A 20,576-nucleotide genomic window follows, 5' to 3' on the forward strand; every position below is an offset into this window, starting at 1 on the left:
CGACCCAAAGGTTTCTGTGAAGAGGCTCCCACAGTGTGTGACCCATGGGAGAGGCTGGGTTTAGATCCCTGGCTCCCGTAGGGTACTAAGAGGATGAGTGGAGAAACCTCACAGTGATCTCTGACACCCAAGGGATCCAGCCTAAATCCCTGGGTTGGTTTGCAAGGCCTCCCACCCTGGGCTCTGTGGATCCTTCAGTCACTCCTTGCTGGCCCCGTGTTGTCTCCTACAGCCCTCTCAGGTCAGGCCTAACTGAGGGAATCTGCCCTAGCGTGCGTCCTCCGTTCTCCTCCGCATTCCATTCTGGAGAGGCCAGGCCCAGGCCCGCCGCTCCTGGTAGTCTTTCTGCCGTTTTCCGCATGGGCTGGGCAGTGACTTCTTGCAGAGCCAGGCCTCCTGGTGCTTTCACTAGGCTGTACTGGAACCAGACCTTGGTGAGCTGCGGGTTCACAGACCCTGTGACAGGTTCTCTGTATCTACTAGATGAGGGAAACAGAGAGGGGAAGAATGGGAGAAGGGAAGGTGGGGTGGTGGAGTGGGTAAAGGGCGAGGGAGGGGATGAATGAAATGGTGTGGGGTAAATGAATGAGAAGGGAAGGGGAGCGGAGGAGTGAGTTTGAAAGACCCAGTGCCGTCTGGACAAGACTCAGGCTTCTGGGAACTGGGAACCGTGCCCCTTGTGGGCTGTGTGGAGAGCTCCTGTGCCCTAAGCGAGTGTGTGACTTTTCAAGCTCATGCTGTCCCAATAAGTTGCCAGGACAACAAGCATGAAGCACGCCTTCAATCCCAGCACTGGGGAGGCAGAGGCAGGTGGGTCTCTGTGAGTTCAAGGCCAGCCTAGTCTATGGAGTGAGTTCCAAAAACAGTCAGGGATACACAGAGAAAAACAAAACAAAAATGTTCATGTATGTGTTCCTATGTGCCTGTGTAGAATGCGCACACACGTGGGTTCTTGTGGGTTCTGTGCTTCTGACTGCATGGGGCACAGTGGAGACAGAATTATTCCCTGTGATTTCCATAGGCAGGGAGCTCGCTCTGATTTCTCATCCCAAGAAACCCAAGATGCTCAGATCTTTGGCCCCTGGGGGCTGTAGCTCGGCCCCCAAGAGGAGCAGGAATTCCATCCAGTGACATGCTGGGTAAAGATGCTCTGACTCCACTTGAGAACTCTGGATCAAGGATATCCCATCATACATAGCGTAATGATGTCTTAGGGCTTCTATTGCTGCAACAAAACACCATGACTGAAAAGCAAAGTTGGGGCCGGGTGGAGTTGATCTCAACACTCAGGAGACAGAGGCAGGCGGATCTCTTTGAGTTCGAGGCCAGCCTGGACTACAAAGGAGTTCCAGGACAGCCAGAGCTGTTATACAGAGAAACCCTGTCTTGAAACAACAACAAGAAGCAAGTTGGGGAGGAAAGGGTTTTCAGCTTACACTCCTCATTGCTATCCATCATGGAAGGAAGTCAGGACAGGAACTCAAACAGGGAGGGAACCTGGAGGCAGGAGCTGATGCAGAGGCCATGGAGGGGTGCTGCTTACTCACTTGCTTCCCCTGGCTTGCTCAGCCTGCTTTCTTATAGAACACCCAGGACCACCAGCCCAGAGATGGCCCCACCCACGATGGGCTAGGCCCTTTCCCATTGATCACTAATTGATAAAATGTCTTACAGCTGGGTCTTATAGCATTTCCTCAACTGAGGCTCCTTCCTCTCTGATGACTGTAGCTTGTGTCAAGTTGACACAAAACCAACAAGTACATGTAATAATAATAATAATAATAATAATAAACAGTGCAGGCTTGGCTAGCCTTTGGAGAGCTTTCCTGAGAATCTTGGCTAGGAGTATAAGGAGCTCTTGAAGATCACAGCTATAAACCCAGCATAGGCACATCTGTTATGCCAGCACAGCTGTAAGCCAGCATGTGCATCTGTTGTCCCAGCACAGCTGTAAGCCCAGCGTGTGTGCATCTGTTATCCCTTCACATTTGTAAGCCCAGCATGGGCACATCTGTTATCCCGGCACAGCTGTAAGCCCAGCGTGTGCACATCTGTTATCCCAGCACAGCTGTAAGCCCAGCGTGTGCACATCTGTTATCCCGGCACAGCTGTAAGCCCAGCGTGTACACATGTTATCTTAGCACTCACCAGTCAAAGCAGAGAATTTTCTGTTCTAAGGCAGCCTAGAACACACTCTAAGACTGTCTCATAAAAACCAATAAGGCTTCAGGTGGCCTTGTCTCCTGTTCTGTAGGTGGCATTGGATCCCTCAGAAGCCAGACTTCAAGTTCAACTTGGAGTGTTGTTATTGTAGCTGGCATCTGTCCAGGCATAAAGGGACATACCACTGTGGGCCTCAAGAGTTCCAGGGCCCAACACCCACTGTGAGGCTTGCCTCACTCACCCGCAGTCCATGCTTCCTGAAGCTCCAGCCTACATCCTTGATATACTCAGGTGGTAAAGGTCTGCCTAGCATGCAGCAGGCCCTGGCTTCAGTCTGTGGTCATGTAAACTGCAACTGGTGGTTCTCAGGAGGTGGAGGCAGGAGAAGAAATTCAAGGTAGTTCTTGACTCAGTTACATAGTTTGAGGCCAGCCTGGGCTACATGAGACTCTTCCTTCCCAAATGTAAACTTGCAATTTTCAAAAATCCCATCTACGGTAAAAGGGCATCTTTCTAGCCCACACTTCCTAGGTTTTATCTTTCCTTTCCTTTTCCTTTTCTTTTCTTGCTATAAAGTCTCACTGTGTAGCTCTGGCTGGCCTGGACTTCCTTATGTAGACCACGCTGGCTCCAATTTACAGAGATCTGACTGCCTCCTCTACCTCTTGAGTGTTGGGATTAAGGACATGCACCACAATGACTTTTTTTATCTTAATCAGACTGTATTCTCACCCACGGTACCTCGGGAGCGACTCTATAATCTAAATGGAGGAAAAGGACATTTAAGTGTGACTGTTTAAAAGTCGCCTACACTCACTTAACCCAGCATACCTTATACTTTACCCAGGTGCCTTTCTTTCTATTAACCCAGTGGTTCTCATCTGTTTCGAAAGGTCTGTGGCTGTAGCCGAGCGGGCAGTTTTTACCCAGCATGCACAAAGCGGTGGCTTCCATCCCCAGCCCTGCACAAACTGGGTAATCCCAACACTCAAAATACAGAGACAGGAGGATCAGAATTCAAAGTCATTCTCAGGCATATAGTGAGTTCAAAGCTAGCCTGGGATACAGGAGACCCTGCCTCAAAAACGAAACAAAACAAAACAAAAAGCAAGAAAGAAAAAAAGAAAGAAGGAAAGAAGAAAGGAAGGACGGAAGAAAGAGAAAGAAAGAAAAAAGATTTATGTTCAAAATGTCATCAGGATCAGGGCTGGGAAGTGGTGGCACATGGGGAAGGCAGGCGGGTATCTATGAGTTCAAGTCCAGCCTGGTTTACACAGCTACACAGTAAGCTCTAGCTGGAGCTAACTAGTGAGACCCTGTATCAAAAAAAAACCAAACCAAAACAAAACAAAACAAAAAAGCCAGATTCTCAGATTCTTCTCTCTCAGGGTCACTCCCACGCTAGGGAGTGCTTTCTTAATTTTCCTTAATAAATCTGTTTGCTCTGTTTAATAAAACAGACTTTGTGGTCTGGGAGATGTCTTGGCAGTTAAGAGCGTTGCTCTTGCAGGGGACCGGAGTTCCAAGCACTCATGGCTCACCATTGCCTACAGCTGCAATTCCAGGGGATCACCTCCCTCTGGCTTCTCCAGATGCTCAAATGCACTTGTATACACCCACACCCACAGACATTAATCTTTAAACATTTTTGTTAGGTGTGATGGTGCACCCCTTTAATTCTAGTGCACAAGAGGCAGAGGCAGGTGAATCTCTGACTTTGAAGCCAGCCTGGTCTACATATCGAGTAGCTCCAGGACAGCTAGCTAGGTCTACATCACAAGATCCTGTCCCCAAAATGAGTTTTTGAATTATCTCAAATTCTGCTTCATATTGGTTCAATCTGATATTCTATTTGTGGTCAAGGATGTGGTTTTGCATGACAGGAAATCCCTTACCAACTAAGGGGACACCCTCAGGCTGCTCCACCGTGGCTAGGCTGACATTGCCACCCACCTGAGTGTGCAGCAGGTACCTGTAGACAGGAAGGAGGTCTAGATTCTAAGTGAGATAATCCAGACCTATAGCTCTGCCACCATCCTGTGTGACCACAACCATGTGTTCTAGGCTTCTTCTCCTACTGGGCGAATTTCACTGCTTGAGCCTGGAGCTAGCCCACTTCCCTTCTAGCCACGCTCTTGCCTGTCTGTCCTACCATCTCCATGCTAGTATTACCACCTCTGGCTAGTAATACTTTGCCCAGCCCTTAGCTTGTATTCTCCTTAGCTTGTATCTGCTTCCCTCTGGCTGAGGCTGGAGCAGAGCTTGGGACCTCTTCCTCCAGCAGCCTCAGAGCACTGCTTGCCCTGGAGAAGAGAGGCTGACTGCAGGGCACGATTCTGCCTCTCTGCAGCCCCCAGCTGGCAAGCCGGGCAAACTGATGTCTGCAAGCCTGATCAGGCTTTGGTTTGGAATGGGAAGTGAGTTGAGGGGATAGAGGTTTGAGGGCAGGGAAGGATAGCTTTCACTTAGGCTGAAGGAACAGGGGTCAAGGTGTTTCCTGGAAGAGTTGGAAGGCTGTGTAACCCAGAATCCCTGCTTCATCCTCCCTATGGCTGGGATTAAAAGCATCCACCAAGGCACCAGGTGGATACTGTTTCCCCTTCAGTGCTGGCGTGGAACTGAGCTTTCTAGATACGTCCTCTACCACTGAGCCAATTCTTTTGTACCTGGGGTATGTGGGTATGGGCACGCATTTGTGGGCACCTTCACCAGTGTGGGCACTTGAGGCCAGGGGCTGATGTGTGGATATCTTCAATTGCTCTTCACTTCAGTTTTTTAAAACAGGTTCTCACTGAACCTAGAGCTCAGTTTGGGTTAGACCGGCCAGCGGGCTAGTTCCAGGAATCCACCGCCCAAGACTGGGTTACAGGGCTGAGTGGTCAGTCTTGTTTTTTTATGAAAGTGCAGGAGGTTCTAAAGTCAGGTCCTCAGACTTGGCCAGCAAGCATTTTACCCACTGAGCCATCTCCCCAGCTCTCAGCAAGATTTTTCTTTGTTTTTCTGAGGCAGGGTTTCTCTGTGTGTAGCCCCGGTTGTCCAGGAACTCACTATGTAGCCCAGGCTGACCTTGAACTCACAGAGATCCACCTGCCTCTGCCTCTGGGGATCAAAGACGTGCGCCACCACCGCCCAGCTAGCAATTTTTATTTATCCATTTCCTCACTGTTCTAAGCAGACTGGGACAGGGTCATGTAGACTTTTGTTTGACAAACATTTATTGAGTGGCAGGCCTGCACGTGTCCCCTGCACAGATTTTCATGGCAAGGCTTTGACCCCAGTCTGGGGCCAGGAACAGACTCAGCCACACGGGACATGATTTGACAAATGGGGGAGGATGGGGATCCCATAGGCCCTAGGGGAGCCTGTGGAATATTTGTGGCTGGAGGCTATCCACATAGACAAATTATAGTTCAGGCCATCCCCCCAGGCAGGTCATGCTTTGGGACCCAGAGTTCATTCTCTGAAATTCCAGCTCAGAGCCCCAAGGGAGGTAGATTTGCAGGGACTAAGTGGTAAAGACTGTTTACAAAGCAGGTAAAATGGGAGCCTCCAGGCAAGCTCTGGTTCCACTCTGGCCTAGCTCCAGGTCGCCTGTGCACTGGTGCCAGGTCATGGAGAAGCCCAGGGAACAGAGATCTAGGGGGAGCAAGTCAACAAGGGGTAGTTGGTGTGGGAAGCTGGAGTCCAGCTCTACTGTTGTGTGCTATTGATTCCTCTGCATCCCTGGAGCCCATCAGTAAAGCCAGTGGCTGTGGGGTACAGGATGACCCGACAATTCTGACAGCATCGCTGTCAGGGAACCAGGGTGCGTGGCATTGGCAGCTCTAGCCAGTGAGCCACCCTAGGTAGGAAGGCCGGAGAAACCAGGAACACACAAACCTATCCATACTGAGTCAGTACCCATTACACCCATTTCTGGATCTGGAGTGGAGGGACCAAGCCTAAGAGCACACATCTGTCTGTACTTGGGAGGTGCCACTACAAGTTAAATGCCAGGCATGGCTGGAGCCCAAAGTCCCAGGTCCCATCAGATTCTAGCTGTGTCGGAAGCCTAGATGCCACCTGGGCACCTGGCTCCTTGGCTGTGAACTCAATTTCCTAATCCAGATCAGGTAGTTCCATCTTCAGTCAAGACATACTGGCTTGTTTGCTTGGGTTTCAAACGGCCACTTGGATGCTTGAATGTGCCCGTCTTCAGACTACCCTCTCTGGAGGGGTGGACTTGGGGTCAGGAAATCATCTCCCCCCACCCCCAGTCCTGGAGATGGAACTCAGGGCCACTTGTACGCTAGGCAGGCATTCTACCACTGAGCCATACCCCTAGCCCTGGAAATGGTCATGTAGACCAGGCAGATCTCAGATCTACCTAAGTGCGGTGCCTCCCAAGTGTTAAAAGTTGGTACTACCAAACTCAACTTTTATTTTTAGAGACAAGGTCTCACTGTGCAGCCTTGGATGTCCTGGAACTATGTATGTAGATGAGGCAGGCTTTAAATTCAGAGATCCACTGCCTCTACCTCCCAAGTACTGAGATTAAAGGCATGTGCCACCATGCCCAGCTTATTTTTATTCAAAAGCAGACAAACAAAACCCGAACTTTACAATCTCACTAGCTTACCCTGGCTAGCCTCTTGTTGTACCCACCTCTGGGTTGGTCAACGTTCTACTGTGTCTTTTCCACCCACTTCCTGTATCAGGTCCTCACCGCTGATCCCTGAGCACAGGCTGTGTGTGATCCCTTTGTCACCGCCCCTGTTCCTGTTCAAGTCACAACCCACCCAGACTGACAACAGAAGAGCAATGCACCACTGGCAGGCTGGAGGCTGGTTTTATACAAAGGTAACTCACAGGGCGGACCACAACACGCTGCTGCAGGTCATCACGGTCTGGCAGAAGTCAGGACAGGGACGGCTGGAGGGGGAAGACGGGTTACAGACTGTCCAGTACAAGGACAAACCAGACATGAGCAAAGACTCACAGGCACTCAGCAGGATGGGATGGTAGGACCGGCAAGTCCCTGGCAGCCAATGACAACCGTACTTTCTCATGCTTGGGACACTGGATTAGGAACCAAGAAACCTAGCAGGGGCTGTGGCGCCTCAAGACTCCAGGAGACCCCAGAATGCCTTTACTTCTCATGCAGCCCAGTGGCCGGCTTCAGACCCACTGTGTAGCTGGGGATGACCTTCAACATCTGATCCTGCCTTGACCATAGCTGAGCTTACACGCATGTCCTTCTATGCTGTTTTATTTCCTGTGTCTGAAAGCTGGGTCAGTAAACCTTACTTTCTAGAGCTGCCCTGAGGGGAAATGACACAGATATATAGGGACATTTATCAAAGTATTCAACAGAGCTGGCACACAGAGGTATTTCATAAATAATCTTTTTGGGGGGAGGAGGGAGCTGAGGACTATGCTAGGTAAGCATTCTACCAAAGTGCCCCAGTTCCAGCCATTTTTATTAATTTTGAGACAGTCTTGTTATACATAGCCTAGGCTGGCCTTGAACTTGTTCTGGAGCCCAGACAGACCTTGACCTTTGGATCTATTGACTTCAACCTCCCAAGCAGCTGGGATGACAGACCAGCATGCCCTTCAACACATAATCCTTAAGCAATTCCTCCCTCAGACAGGACCTTTCTCTGCCCAACATGTAGGAGCCTTCTCTGCAGACTGGCTAGGGCATGGCAACCTTGGAAGACTCCTTGGAGCCTGTCGCCCCTGGGGTGCCCAGGGTCCCAGAATACACAGTGCCAGGACAGCTGATAGGGGAGGGAGGCTGTACTCCCTGGGAGGTCCCTGCAGAAGCAGGGTATACACCGGAGGCATTGGAGTTAGGACCAAAGTGGTTCTGCACATAACACAGGCCAGAAGCAGGCTGGTAGGGAGGGAGGCTGGGCATGTGTCCGGGAGGCCAGGAGGCCAGTTTCTGGCCATTTGCATGCTGCATCTGGGTGACAGGGTGACTTGGGGTTAGATGAGGGTGGCAACTCTGCGTGGGGTAGGAGCCAGGTGCAGGGTTCAACCTGGAAAGGAATAAGAGAGGAGACAGTCATTCTGTTGGCAGCAACAAGGTACAGCATGTCATTTCCTGAGATAAGAGCAGGGACAGAGTCGTAGCCAGCACTAAGTTTCAGGGGAAGAGAAAGATCCACTTGGAGGGGAAGGGGGCAGAGCTTCGTGTAGCTCAGACTTCCTCAATGTAGACATTTGGGTTACAGGCAGGAGCCATCACAGCCCCTCTCCCCCCGTGTAGTGCTCAGGATCAAATCTAGGGGTTCATGTGGACTAGGTAAGACTGTACACGTGGAAACACAGTCTGGGAATGGAGTTGCATGAGCGTTCCGAGTGCCTGGGAGAAAACTGAGGAAAAAGAGTCTTGTGCCCTCAGTGTCTTCCAAACAGAGTTGTTCTTGGAATGTGCTTGCACGCTCCTCCCAGGTGTAGCGGCTGTGAGTGAGCTCACTTCAGCTGATGGTACTCACGTGCTTCCATACTGTGGGCGGTTTGTCCTCGTGCCCAACGAACACCTTACTCACGTGTCACGTCCTAACTCTAGGGTATAAACTGTCTGTTGCTACAATAAAGCTGGCTATTGCGCAAGACTTTAGACCGCCTCATTTTTAGGTCCCATGCCACCAACTAGATCAGTAAACACACACACAAATGAAAAATTTTGAAAATACAGGGCTGGGCTGGGCTGTGGCTCAGTGGAGCACCTGCTTAGTATGTGCCAAGCAAGCCCTGATTCCAGCCCCAGCTCACGACCCCACTCCTGCTTCTGGGAGCATTTTCCTTTTTTTCTTTTGAGACATCTCACCAAGGTCTTGGCCAGCCTAGAACTCTCAATGTAGAGCATCTGGCCTCAAACTCACAGGGTTCTGCCTGCTCCTGTCTCCCTAGTGCTGGGAATTAAAGATGTGCAGAACATACCTTCTTATTAAAATGATTTTCCATTTATGTGTGTGTGGTCTGTGTGTGTGTGTGGGGGGTAGGTATATGTATGTATAATCGGTGTGTGTGCATGTGTGTGTGTATGTGTGGTTGGTGTGTGTGTGCGTCAGAGAACGTTCAGGTGGCAGTTCTTTTCTTCTGCCATGAGGGTTCCCAGGGATGTACCTCAGGTCTCAGACTTGGTGGCAGATGTCCTTATCCACTAAGCCATCTTGCTGGCCTCTTCTCTTGTTTTTAATAAACTGTCCCTATTTTTATTATAACAAACCACCCAAACTCTATGCCAAACCAACTTTCCAAACAAGAGCAATCAAAGACAAAACAACCCACATGGCAGCTAACTAAAATAAACACACGTGCCCTGTTGTAACGCTCTCGGTCACTCTGTCAGGACACCTGAAACATCATGTTCTGTTCTGATACCTGCAGTCTTGGCAACCCACAACCACCTGCCACGTGAGGAACAGAGAAGGGACACAGAGCGCTACCCATTCCACATCTGTCCAAACCCGGCACAGGTGACAGAGCTTCCCGGTGGGCAAATGTAACTCAGATTAGAACTCTCTCTGGGTCCCGAGGGCAGCTCCATTCATCATTAGTGCGTGAGCTGGGGTTTGTGACCCCACCTCTCTGCTGTCACACAGGAGACTCTGAGGGGTTAGTCTGTACCTCTCAGGCCTGTCAAGTTGCTAGGAGACTCTTGCATGCTAGGCACACACTCTATCTCTGAGCTATGTCCACAGCCCTTGGCTTCTTCAGATGTGGTGAGCTGAGGTGGGGTTCTACTCTGTAGTTCAGACTGGTCTCCAACTCCAAATCCTCCTGCCTCAGCCTCCCAACTGCTGAGATTACAGGTAGGACCAAGCCCTGCTTCCGCCCTGAGCACAACATAAGCTGGGCATGGGGTGCTCGCCTGTAATCTCCAGCACTGAGAGGAGGCAATGACATCAGAGGTTCAGGGTCATTTTGGCTAAACAGCTAGTGAGGAAGGACTGGACTACTGAGGCTCTGTCTACAAATAAACACACACACAATAAACAGCACAGACCCCAAACCCAAATCTAACTATTCCAGCTGAAGAAAGCTTGCTGCAGACCCTAGGCGTGGAGGGACGGCACCCCAGCCATGTTGGCTCCTCACTTCTCACCATGCCCTTCCCGGGTGATTGTGCTAGGATTGTAGAGTCTCTGAAGAACACAGCTGGGGAGAACACAACTGGCAGAGGCCCTATGGGAAAGGCGCCACAGCGGGCTCGTCCCTGGACTGCTACCTGGGAACACATGTCCTCTTTGGTCTCCTCTATAAAGAAGGTGTGAGGAAGCCGGGCGGTGGTGGCGCACACCTTTAATCCCAGCACTTGGGAGGCAGAGGCAGGTGGATCTGTGAGTTCGAGACCAGCCTGGTCTACAAGAGCTAGTTCCAGGACAGGCTCCAAAACCACAGAGAAACCCTGTCTCGAAAAACTTTAAAAAAAAAAAAAAAAAGAAGGTGTGAGGACCCACAAGTTCTGGCCGCTTGCCTAGTAGCTTTTAAGAGCAAACAAGCCTGAACTGGAAAAAAAGCCTCACCTGTTCTCGTTGGGGAGCCAAGAAAGTTTCCTCTGGGAGACAAGAAACTCCTTTTAGGTCTTCCTGTCCTGTCACCTACTGAGCAGACTGTGTAAGCATAGCGTGTGTCGCAGCCTAGCGCTACCCGCAGAGTATTGCAACGAAATGACATTAAGACTATTATCTCTCCTCAAATCATTCAGAATTTCACTCAAGTTCTGTCTTTGCCCGCTCACACTCGGTTCCTTCCACACGCAGCAGTGTACAGAAGGGATCTGTGCACGCATTTTCTTTCCTTACTTGCAATGCTGGAACCCAGGGCCTCCCAACATTAGATAAGTATTCTACCACTGAACCACACCCCAGCCCCTCACTGGGGATTCTAGGCAGGTGCTCTACCACTGAGCCACACCCCAGCCCCTCACTGGGGGATTCTAGACAGGTGCTCTACCACTGAGCCACACCCCAGCCCCTCGCTGGGGGATTCTAGACAGGTGCTCTACCACTGAGCCACACCCCAGCCCCTCACTGGGGATTCTAGACAGGTGCTCTACTGATGAAATAGAACTACAATCCTTCCCTGCATAGAGCTCAGAAACTGTGTTCCCCTCTTCCTTTATTCTCCAAGATGACCCAGCTAAGGTGAACCACACCCTTCAGTTGCTCTTGGAATGAGAATGAGAGTCCACAGTGGGATTATATCTACAGCCTGGTACCTGAGAGCAACAGACGAGAGCCTCCCAAGTTCAAAGCCAACCCTGACTTTCTATGACTCAAAAAACAAACAAGCAAAAAAAAAAAAAAACCCCACAAAGGCAGAGTGGGTGGCAGCAGAGTGACAGAGCAACCTAGCATGGGCATGGCCTTGGGTCCACCCCAGCACTGAAACCAACCACACAACACAAGGCGAGGGATTCATCACTTACTTCCGGCTCTGGGCGGCTCTTCTTTCGGCAGAAGAACCTGAGATGTACTTGAACAGGGGGATCCTCCTCATGACACTGAAGGGGAACTTCTGATCAAGCTTCAGGGCTACGCGCTCAGAGAGGTCGAGGGAGTAGCAGTAGGTGAGGCCATCTGAGGCGAGTGCATTAAGTAAAATTGAAGGCAGCAGGGCAGAGGCAGCTGACATGCCCTTTGAGGGCCCGCCCCTGGGAGGCACAGCTGTGTACATCAGTCCTCAGACAGCTGAGCAGTCCCATCCACGCACCTCACGGGAATAATGCCATGTGTAGTGCGCATGAAGAGTTCACACACACCTCCTGGGCCTTCCAAACACAGCCGTCAGTCACAGCCATTCTTTTCCTTCCTTTTTGGCTTTTTGAGACAGGGGTCTCTAGCTCTGTAGGTCAGGCTGATCTTGAACTCAGAGATCCTCCTGCCTCTGCCTCCGGAGAACTGGGACTAAAGGTGTGTGTCTACACCATTGCTACTACCATCGGCTCCGCCACCGCAGCTGGTTTACAAGCCAGTCAATACAATGCAGAGACTGGCACGCGCCTAGACTTCTGCTCCAAATCTAAGGTGCTCTGCCCCAGTGTGCCAACTGAACTTCACGTGGTTTGTTGTTGAGGAGGAAGATGTATGTAGCCTGGTCCGGTCTCGAATTTAAAACACCTCCTCCCTCTGCCTCCTGAGTGCCGGGGTTATGGGGCATGCACCACATGGCAAGTTTCATTGCGGCTTCTCTGGAAGCATTTTCTCCATATAGTCTCCATCACCGTCTGCACAGCTACAAAGCCTGTTTCATACACCCTTCAACAAATACTTATTACACAAATATTCTGTATGTGTGTACATGCACACGGGTGTAAGTGTACCACAGTGTGTGTGTGTGTTGGGGGGCTGAAATCCACCGCAAAGGCCCCAGGGCTGGAACTCAGGCTGTCAGGTTTGCCAGCCATCACTCACCCATCAGGATACCTTACTAGCTGCCCTGAAGCAAATATTAAGCCAACTAGTTTATGCCTGCATCAAGGGGTAAGTACAGGTTGAGCATTCCTTATCCAAATAGTTTTGAGTGAAATATCTCAGGGCTTACGAGGTTATCTGAATATCATGCCTATGCATGATAAAATCCATTTATGTTTCACGTGTACCTCACACAGCCTGAGGTGACTTTACACAGTATTCTGGGTGCATCCATGTTCTTACTTCAATTATAGTCAGGTCAGGGGCAGAATATCCCCTTGTGTCGTGTTAATGCTCAAAACACTGCAGATTTTGAAGCATTCTGGATCTCAATATTCCGAATTAGGAAGCTCAATCCCTTATAAAAGCCAGATAAGGGTAATGTTGGCCAGTAGCTCAGTGGGGTCTTGACTAGGCCGAGGTATCAGAGGGCCTACGCTGGATCCTCAGCCCTGTCTAAAATGGATGGTTTCGGTAATAATCAGGCGCTAACCCGATACTCCTGAAGCTGGAAGACTGACTTCCATCTTCTGGCTCAGTCAGCTCCAGGTCCAACCCGATCAGAACTACAGAAGACGCAAGCCGGTGTGGGGCACACACCCTACACCTTCTACACCTTTAATCCCAGCACTCAATAGGCAGAGACAGGCAGATTTCTATGAGTTTGAGGCCGGCCTGATGTATACGGTTGAGTTCCAGGCCATCCAGGGCTATACAGTGAGTCACCTTTTGAGGGAGGGGGAACATTAAGATGGCTTCATAGTTAAGAGTGCAATTGCTCTTCTAGAGGACCCAAGTTCAGTTCCCAGCATCGACATCGACATGACAGCTCACCACCACCTGTAACTCCAGTTCCTGGGGACTTGACAACCTCTTCTGCATCCTCAAGTGCCAGCATGTAGGTGCGCACATCCGCAGACAAAAATAAATCAAAAAATAAAGGAAGGGAGGGAGGGAGGGAGGGAGGGAGGGAGGGAGGGAGGGAGGAAGGAAGTGCACACCTAGAAACTGATAATCGGGGTGTGGACCCAGGTGCGGTGGTGAGTGATAGTAATCCTAGCACTCAGGAAACTGAGGTGGATCTTGAGTTTGAGGCTAGCCTGGGCCACATAGCAAGACCCTGTTACAATCCCTTTCTCTCTGAGAAGAAAGAAAAGTAAGGGCTGGGATGTAGCACAGTGGTAGTGTCTGTCAATCACACACAATGCCCTGAGCTTGATACTCTTAACCTAGCAAAAATAGAAAAACTACCACAAGTCCAGGTCTGTCTCTTAACCGGTCCACGAACATCTCTGCGTGGCGGGCACCTCATACTTCTCCAATGTGTGAGTGCCTGTGTGTGGAATCAGAGGCCAGCCTGGTATCCTCAGGAACTGGGGTCTCTCAATTGATCTGGAATTTACCAAGCTAGGCTTGGCTGGTGGGTCAGTGAGCCTTAGGGATTTACCCATCTCCCCTCGGAAGCATGAGATCAGAGTGTAAGTCCCAAGGCCATGACTCATGTCCTCACGCTTGCACAGATGCTTTACTGAGGAAGCCATCTCCCTGGCTCTCTTCCAGCGAAACTTCACACTCAAGTTAGTTGAGAAGATTGCACCTCAGCTTACAAGGGAAAAAAAGGCAGGCCCGTATAGTTAAGCTTAAGTTGCTAACCGGCTGTGTTGAGTTGACCTGGGCAGGCAACCATACTCAATTTTTCCAGATGAGTTCTGATCCAGGGATGGGGAGAACTGCCCAAGACTCCAGGCTTTCCAAGCTAGGGCCAAACCCAGACTCTTGTGTAGGAGCCTGCGACTGTGCACCTGACACCCCACACCCCCAAGTGAGTTTGCACCCTGGTGTAGCCTCACTCTGAAGCTCCCTTCCAGGAAGGATACACGATAGGCCGATCAAAAGGCCAGAGACGTTGCTGAGGAAGGAGGTCTGAGGAATGAGCCAGGAGGCACAGAGCAGCAGCCACGGCACCAGGGCGGAGGGCACCACCACACCAAACACCAGGGCCCGCCTCATCCGAGAGCGGACTGAGGTGACTCCCAGCATGGCAAAAGCCACAGGGGTGAACCCTCTGGCATCCTCCACCTCACCCAGCTTGGACAGCGACGACACCGACTCAAATGACAGGTAGATGATGGCGGAGGAGACGGTAAAGATGAAGGTGAAGAAGCAATGGCGGACAGTGCCCACGGTCCTCTCGAAGTTGCCAGCAAAGCGCCAGATGATGATGGCACCGCAGAGCAGGGAGACTGGGTTCTCATAGACGAAGATGTAGGTCACCAGCCTGTAAACTAAAGATGGGTTTGGGTTAACGGTCCGATGCTGTTCCAACGAGAGGCAACCAGGTCCCAAGCCAGCTTGGTTGGGGGGGGGGGCTTGAAGCTGGAGCTGGAACCCAGTTGGTAGGGTGCTTGCCGAGTGTGCACCAAGTCCTGGGTTCCATTCATAGAACCACATATGCCACACACAGGAAGTGGTGGTGCGCACCTAGGAGCCCAGCACTCAGGAAGTAGAGACAGGAAGATCAGGAGTTCAGGGTCATTCTGGCTCCTCTGTGAGTCTGAAGCCAGCATGGTCTACATGGGAGCATGTCTCAACAATAAAACAAAAACAGAATAGGAAAGTGAGGGTAGTGCCCGCCGTTCAAGGCATAAGTATATCATATAACCTCTGTTCCTTCTGGTCCTGGAGCTGGGCTTAGCAAGAGCAATTCCCGTGATTCAAAACATGAACATATAATGTAGCTTCCATTCTTTCCTGGCTCTGGAGCAAAGATTGTCAAGACCAACTTCGATGTGCGAAAAAGACAGCTTTTTCTGAACTTGTCAAATGCTTTATAACATTGTTTTAGGCTTTCTTTTAAAGACTTATTTTTATTTTTGTGAATCTGCATATGTCACGTGTGTGGAGGTACCTGTGGAGGTCAGTAGAGGGTTTTGGACCCCTGGAGCTGCAGGTACAGGCAGTTGTGAGCTGCCCCACGAAGAGTGCTGGGAACCAAACTTGGCTCCTCCGCAAGAGCAGCAAGCTCTCTCTATTTTGATTTTCAATACAGGGTTTCTCTGTAGCTTTGGAGCCTATCCTGGAACTAGCTCTTGTAGACCAGGCTGGCCCTGAATACACAGAGATCCACCTGCCTCTGCCTCCCAAGTGCTGGGATTAAAGGCGTGCGCCAGCACTGCTGGGCTGAAGCAAGCTCTCTAAACTGCTAAGCCATCTCTCCAGACCTCTGATTTTCGACTTTACTGCTGACCTACCTCACTGGGCAGTCTGAGGGTTAATTAATTGGAACAGCTTCAGGGATGACTGAGTGGGTGTCACTTAACAGTGTGTCTCCTCATCTGTGATTCTGGCCTCTCCTTCCACAGAGGCTGTTCAGGGGAAGAAAAAAGGAATCATGAATTATTTTGTGGTGTAGAAGGACTATAACGGTATCATTAATAATATACAGAAATTAGAAGTCTTCGCTAAGAGCGCTGTTCAGCCAAGATTTATATGCCATAAGATGCAATGTCCTTTTTTCTTTCTCTGTTGTGAGACAAGGTCTCACTATGCAGCTCTGGCTGGCCTATACCTTGCTATGTAGACCAGGCCAGCTCCTGTTTCCTGAGGGCTGGGATTATAGGTGTAAGTCACCACACTTGGCCTTTTTTCTTTCTTTTTCATGCTGGCCAGCAACTCGCCATCTTTCCGTCTCAGCCTCCGAGTGCTGGGACTACAAGCACCTGACGTCCTATGTGGTTTATTCCTTTTGTTCTTTTCTAAACATAAGTCATTGCTAACATACATAATTTTTAAAAACTTAATCTTTTATTTATTTTTGGGTATATGGGAGTACATGGGAATGCCACGGCCCCCCTGTGGAGTTCAGAGGAAAACCTGTAGGAGTCAGTTCCACCAGGGACCAAACTGCAGTTCTCACGATTGGTGGAAAGTGCCTTTACCTGCGGAACTACCTTATAGAGCTCTAATGTACTTTTTGTTTATTTGAGAGAGGGATTCACTATGTAACCCTGGCTGGCCTCAAACTCATAGAGATCCACCTACCTGCCTCTGCCTGCCCAGGGCTGGGGTTAAAGGCGTGCACCACCACGCATGGCTCTCTAATGTACTGACCTATCTCTGTGGGGCGAAACCTTAACATGAGAGAGATGGAGCAAACAACAGCGTCATTCTTAGCAGTGTTAAGACTTGGAGGGGATCTTAGCTTTATCATAACCAGGCTGCCTGGGCACAGTTGAGTCCAACGTCCATATCCTCACAGCTTGAATTTCCTCACTGTGATGGAACAGGTCAAACCTGAGTCTTTCGAAGGTCCCATATCTCCATCTGTTCATGAACCCCTTACCCACACAAATAGGGTTAAGTAAGCATAGGATGTCTTTGTCCTGGTACTCAGAAAGCTGAGGCAGAAGGATCATGGTCTTGAGGCCAGACTGGGTTACATGGTGAGTTTTGATTATTCTGGTCTAAAGAAATAGCAAGACTCTGTTTCAAAGGGAAAAAAAAAAAGAAAAGAAAGAGGGTATGTGCATTATCTAGACTGACTTTCAGCTCACTGAGCATGCTTCACGCATCCAGCATAAACGAAGTTTCAGCTTTAAGCATAACACCTAGCCAGACTATCTCTTGAAGCCTTATTTGCTGGATACTTCCCATATTGAAGTCTTGTTTTTCAAGACAGCGTTTCTCTGTGTAGTGCTGGTTGGCCTTGATCTCACAGATTTGCCTGCCTCTGCCTCCCGAGTGCTGGGACTAAAGGCGTGCGCCATCACCCCACAGAGCCCAAATTAAATGACTCACATATGTTTATATCTATATAAGGACATGTGAATTATATACCCAAACCTTGGTTCTAAAACAGCATACTAAAAGCAAAAGGCTAGGTTCCTTTCTCAATATTATGATGCATTAGCTCTGGGATTCTATGTATCCAGTCTCAATTTCTGGTAAACAGGCAATTTAATATGTCCTGTCATGAAATCGCTGTGAGGATTACGAGGATTACATGAGATGAATACACAGGCCTCTGTTACATTGGGAGCAACCGGGATTTTCCAGGAAAGAATGAGAAAGAAACAAAGACTAGGAATCCTGTCTTCTAGAAAAGGATGATTACAGACTTAATTGGTCTGAGAAATTTCTCTCCCCTGAGAAAACAAGCACTTTACCAGGGGCGGAAGATGGCCTCTTTCCTCCTTCCGGTGGACTGAAATTAAGAGTCAGGATTAAGGTAAATACGCAGCAGAAAATTCTAGACTCAGGAGGAAAAAACATTCATAGGGGTGACAAGAGACGAAGTTCAACTGTCACGATGAAGGTGAGAGACGTTTGTTTTGTTCCTGAGGTGCTCAGGCCTTCAGCAGATGGGGGTCTGTATTTATAAAACTGGAGCAGCAAAGGAAGGTATTCATCCTCGAGATCAAAGAATGAATGAATCTGGGGTGACATGCAAGGGGCAATTTTGGGTAGGGAAGGAATTGGCGAAAATGATGATGAGGCTTTGGACAAGACATGCTGGAGTCCCAAGTGGGTTGAACAGTGATGGGCACGGAGGCTGGGGACTGCCTGGCAGTGGGGGATAGATGAAGTCCCCGGGCTGAGAAAGCGCGTCATCCCTGCCCAGTCGCTGCTCACCTTGCCAGTTGCGCAGGGCCTCGGAGCGCAGCGACAGCCCCGACGGTGCCAGAGGCGGCTGCAGCAGGAACAAGCGGGGCCCCGACACCAGCAGCGAGAGCAGGGCGGTGAAGAATGTGGCGGAGGGGACCTCGGGATACGAGCACCAGAAGCGACTCGCGGGTCCCGGGGCCGCCATGGCCGCCAGACCTTCCCGCGTGCCGCCTCGGCACTCAATGCCCGCCTCGGCAATTTCCGCCTCCCTGCGGCGGTCTCCCCTGGCAACAGTGAAAAGCTGGCCTCTCGTCAAGCCCCGCCCCATGGAGAAAGGACCAATCCTGTGGGGCCATCCGCCATTATCGGCCCAAAGGAGGCCGGGAGTTGTAGTTTCAGCTCGCCCCCCTGCGGCTAACCAGATTACATCCTCAGGATTATTTTTGCCCAGGCTTCAGTTTCCTTCTACTCTCTCTCTTTTTACTTATTAATTTTTCTAAAGTTAATTACATCTGTTTATTTGTTTGAGTGTGGGCGAGGGGCATGTGTGTGCCACACGTGTGGAGGACAGATGACAATTTAAGGGAGTTGTCTCCGACCTGTGGGTCCTGGGCTTTGAATTTGGGATATTAGTTTTAACAGCAAGCACCTTTACGATCCGAGCCATCTTGTTACTCCTTTTTATTTTTAGACGTTATTTGCTATTAATTTGTGAGAGAGTATGTGTAGGTGCATACACACGTGCCTTTACCGTCGGGCATCTTGAAGACTCGTGTAGTTGTGTAGACTCAGGTCTTCTCATCAGTTTCCTTCTTCCTTCCTTCCTTCCTTCTTTCTTTTCTTTTTTTTTTCTTTTCTTTTTTTTTTAAATTCTTTTTTTTTAAATTTATTTATTTATTATGTATACAATATTCTGTTTATTTACTATTTATACAATATTCTGTCTGTGTGTATGCCTGAAGGCCAGAAGAGGGTGCCAGACCTCTTTACAGATGGTTGTGAGCCACCATGTGGTTGCTGGGAACTGAACTCAGGACCTTTGGAAGAGCAGGCAATGCTCTTAACCTCTGAGCCATCTCTCCAGCCCCCTTTTTTTTTCTTTTTCTTTTTCAAGACAGGGTTTCTCTGTGGTTTTGGAGCCTGTCCTGGAACTAGCTCTTGTAGACCAGGCTGGTCTCGAACTCACAAAGATCCGCCTGCCTCTGCCTCCCGAGTGCTGGGATTAAAGGCGTGCGCCACCTTTCTTTATTTCTTTGTCTTTCTTCTTTTCTTTTTTTTTCTTTTGTGACCCCCGTGAGTTTCATTAAAATCGCGTTCAGGATCAGGGCAAGGATCAGGGCAAGGGCTCTTTATCAGTAGTGACACCACTAAAGAAAATGTTTTCTCTTCCTCTTCCGGCAATCATTGGCTGCCAGTAGTGTAAGCATTGCAGCTCGGATGGAAAGGGATCCTGGCGGTCAGGAGTACCACAAAGTCGTTGTAAACGCAGCGGCTTACAGCCCTGCTCCAGGGAAAGGCTTCCCCGATGTCACAGCTCTGGCCCTGCAGGGGAGGGTTTCCCGGCAAGGCTGTTACAGTCGTGCTCAGCTCTGCTCTGCTCCAGCGCCTGTGAAAAGTTACTTCTCTACTTCTCATTCAAACCTCATTCAAGAGATTTATTAGGAAGGAAGAATCTGAAGAATTCCACCTTTGCCATGGTGGAAAAGGCAGCAGCAACTAGACAGGCACAGGGCTTATATAGAGCTTCTTAGGGCAGAGTCTTTCCAGGGTGGAGATTTTTCAGGGTGGGAAATGGTCAGATTTCAATTCTCTTGAGGTTAGAAAAGCTCAGACTGGCTAGATTTCGTGCTCAGGGATTGGTTGGTTTCATGGTTAGGGGCAGATTTGGCTCTGATTTCAGGGTCAAGGGTCAAGGCGTGTTTCTTTGATTCTGGTTTTAGGGTCAGGGTGGGTTTCTTTCACTGGCTCTGGTTTCAGTCTGGGTAGGTTTCTTTGGCTCTTTTACCCTACAAGTAGCTCCTCAGAAAGGGGGTGGGGCCTTGAGAGCCTCCCCCTCCTGCTTTTAAAGACCGAATTATGTAGCCCAGGCTGACCTGGACTCACTCTGTAACCAAAGTGAGTCTGATCTCCACCTGGTCCTCTACCTCCAGTGTGCCAGGATTTTAGGCACACGTCACCTCCCTCAATTTATGCAGTACTGGGCCTTGAACCTAGGGACTCGATCTAACTGAACTGAATTGCATTCTCAGTCCGATCAGCTGTAATGACTGTGACGTCTGCTGGTTCGTAGAGCCCTGTTCTTTCACACACACACCACTTGTGTTTGACTCTGTTATGCCAAAGGGGAAACTGAGTCTTGAAAGGTCCCTGCATGACACAATGGAATAGTAAAGAGAG

The 20,576-nt window shown here is 49.8% G+C and overlaps 1 protein-coding gene across 2 annotated transcripts; it reads right to left on the reverse strand.

Annotated features, from left to right (window-relative positions):
* Positions 1-7,605: 7,605 nt before the first annotated feature.
* Positions 7,606-18,458, reverse strand: Rhbdd2 (rhomboid domain containing 2). 2 transcript variants are annotated; one of them, XM_057765354.1, is made up of 5 exons: positions 18,207-18,345; positions 15,827-15,940; positions 14,453-14,860; positions 11,591-11,741; positions 7,606-8,189 (listed from the first exon to the last, which is right to left on the reverse strand). In XM_057765354.1, the coding sequence occupies exons 3-5, from the start codon at positions 14,613-14,615 to the stop codon at positions 7,841-7,843; spliced, it is 663 nt and encodes a 220-aa protein (XP_057621337.1). In that variant the 5' UTR covers positions 14,616-14,860; positions 15,827-15,940; positions 18,207-18,345; the 3' UTR covers positions 7,606-7,840. The 2 variants fall into 2 exon arrangements, with proteins under 2 accessions (XP_057621337.1, XP_057621336.1); XM_057765353.1 differs by lacking the exon at positions 15,827-15,940 and having other exon boundaries at positions 18,207-18,458.
* Positions 18,459-20,576: the final 2,118 nt, after the last annotated feature.

Source organism: Chionomys nivalis, chromosome 3 (genome assembly GCF_950005125.1).
Source record: "Chionomys nivalis chromosome 3, mChiNiv1.1, whole genome shotgun sequence".
Classification (NCBI taxonomy): Eukaryota; Metazoa; Chordata; class Mammalia; order Rodentia; family Cricetidae; genus Chionomys; species Chionomys nivalis.

Excerpts from the sequence above, each read along its gene's own strand:
- Rhbdd2 (XM_057765353.1), bottom strand. The coding sequence starts at position 18,384 with ATGGCGGCCCCGGGACCCGCGAGTCGCTTCTGGTGCTCGTATCCCGAG. Across the intron at positions 14,861-18,206 it reads GGCCCTGCGCAACTGGCAAG|TTTACAGGCTGGTGACCTAC; the intron begins GTGAGCAGCGAC and ends ACCCATCTTTAG. Across the intron at positions 8,190-11,590 it reads AGAGCCGCCCAGAGCCGGAA|GTTGAACCCTGCACCTGGCT; the intron begins GTAAGTGATGAA and ends ATTCCTTTCCAG.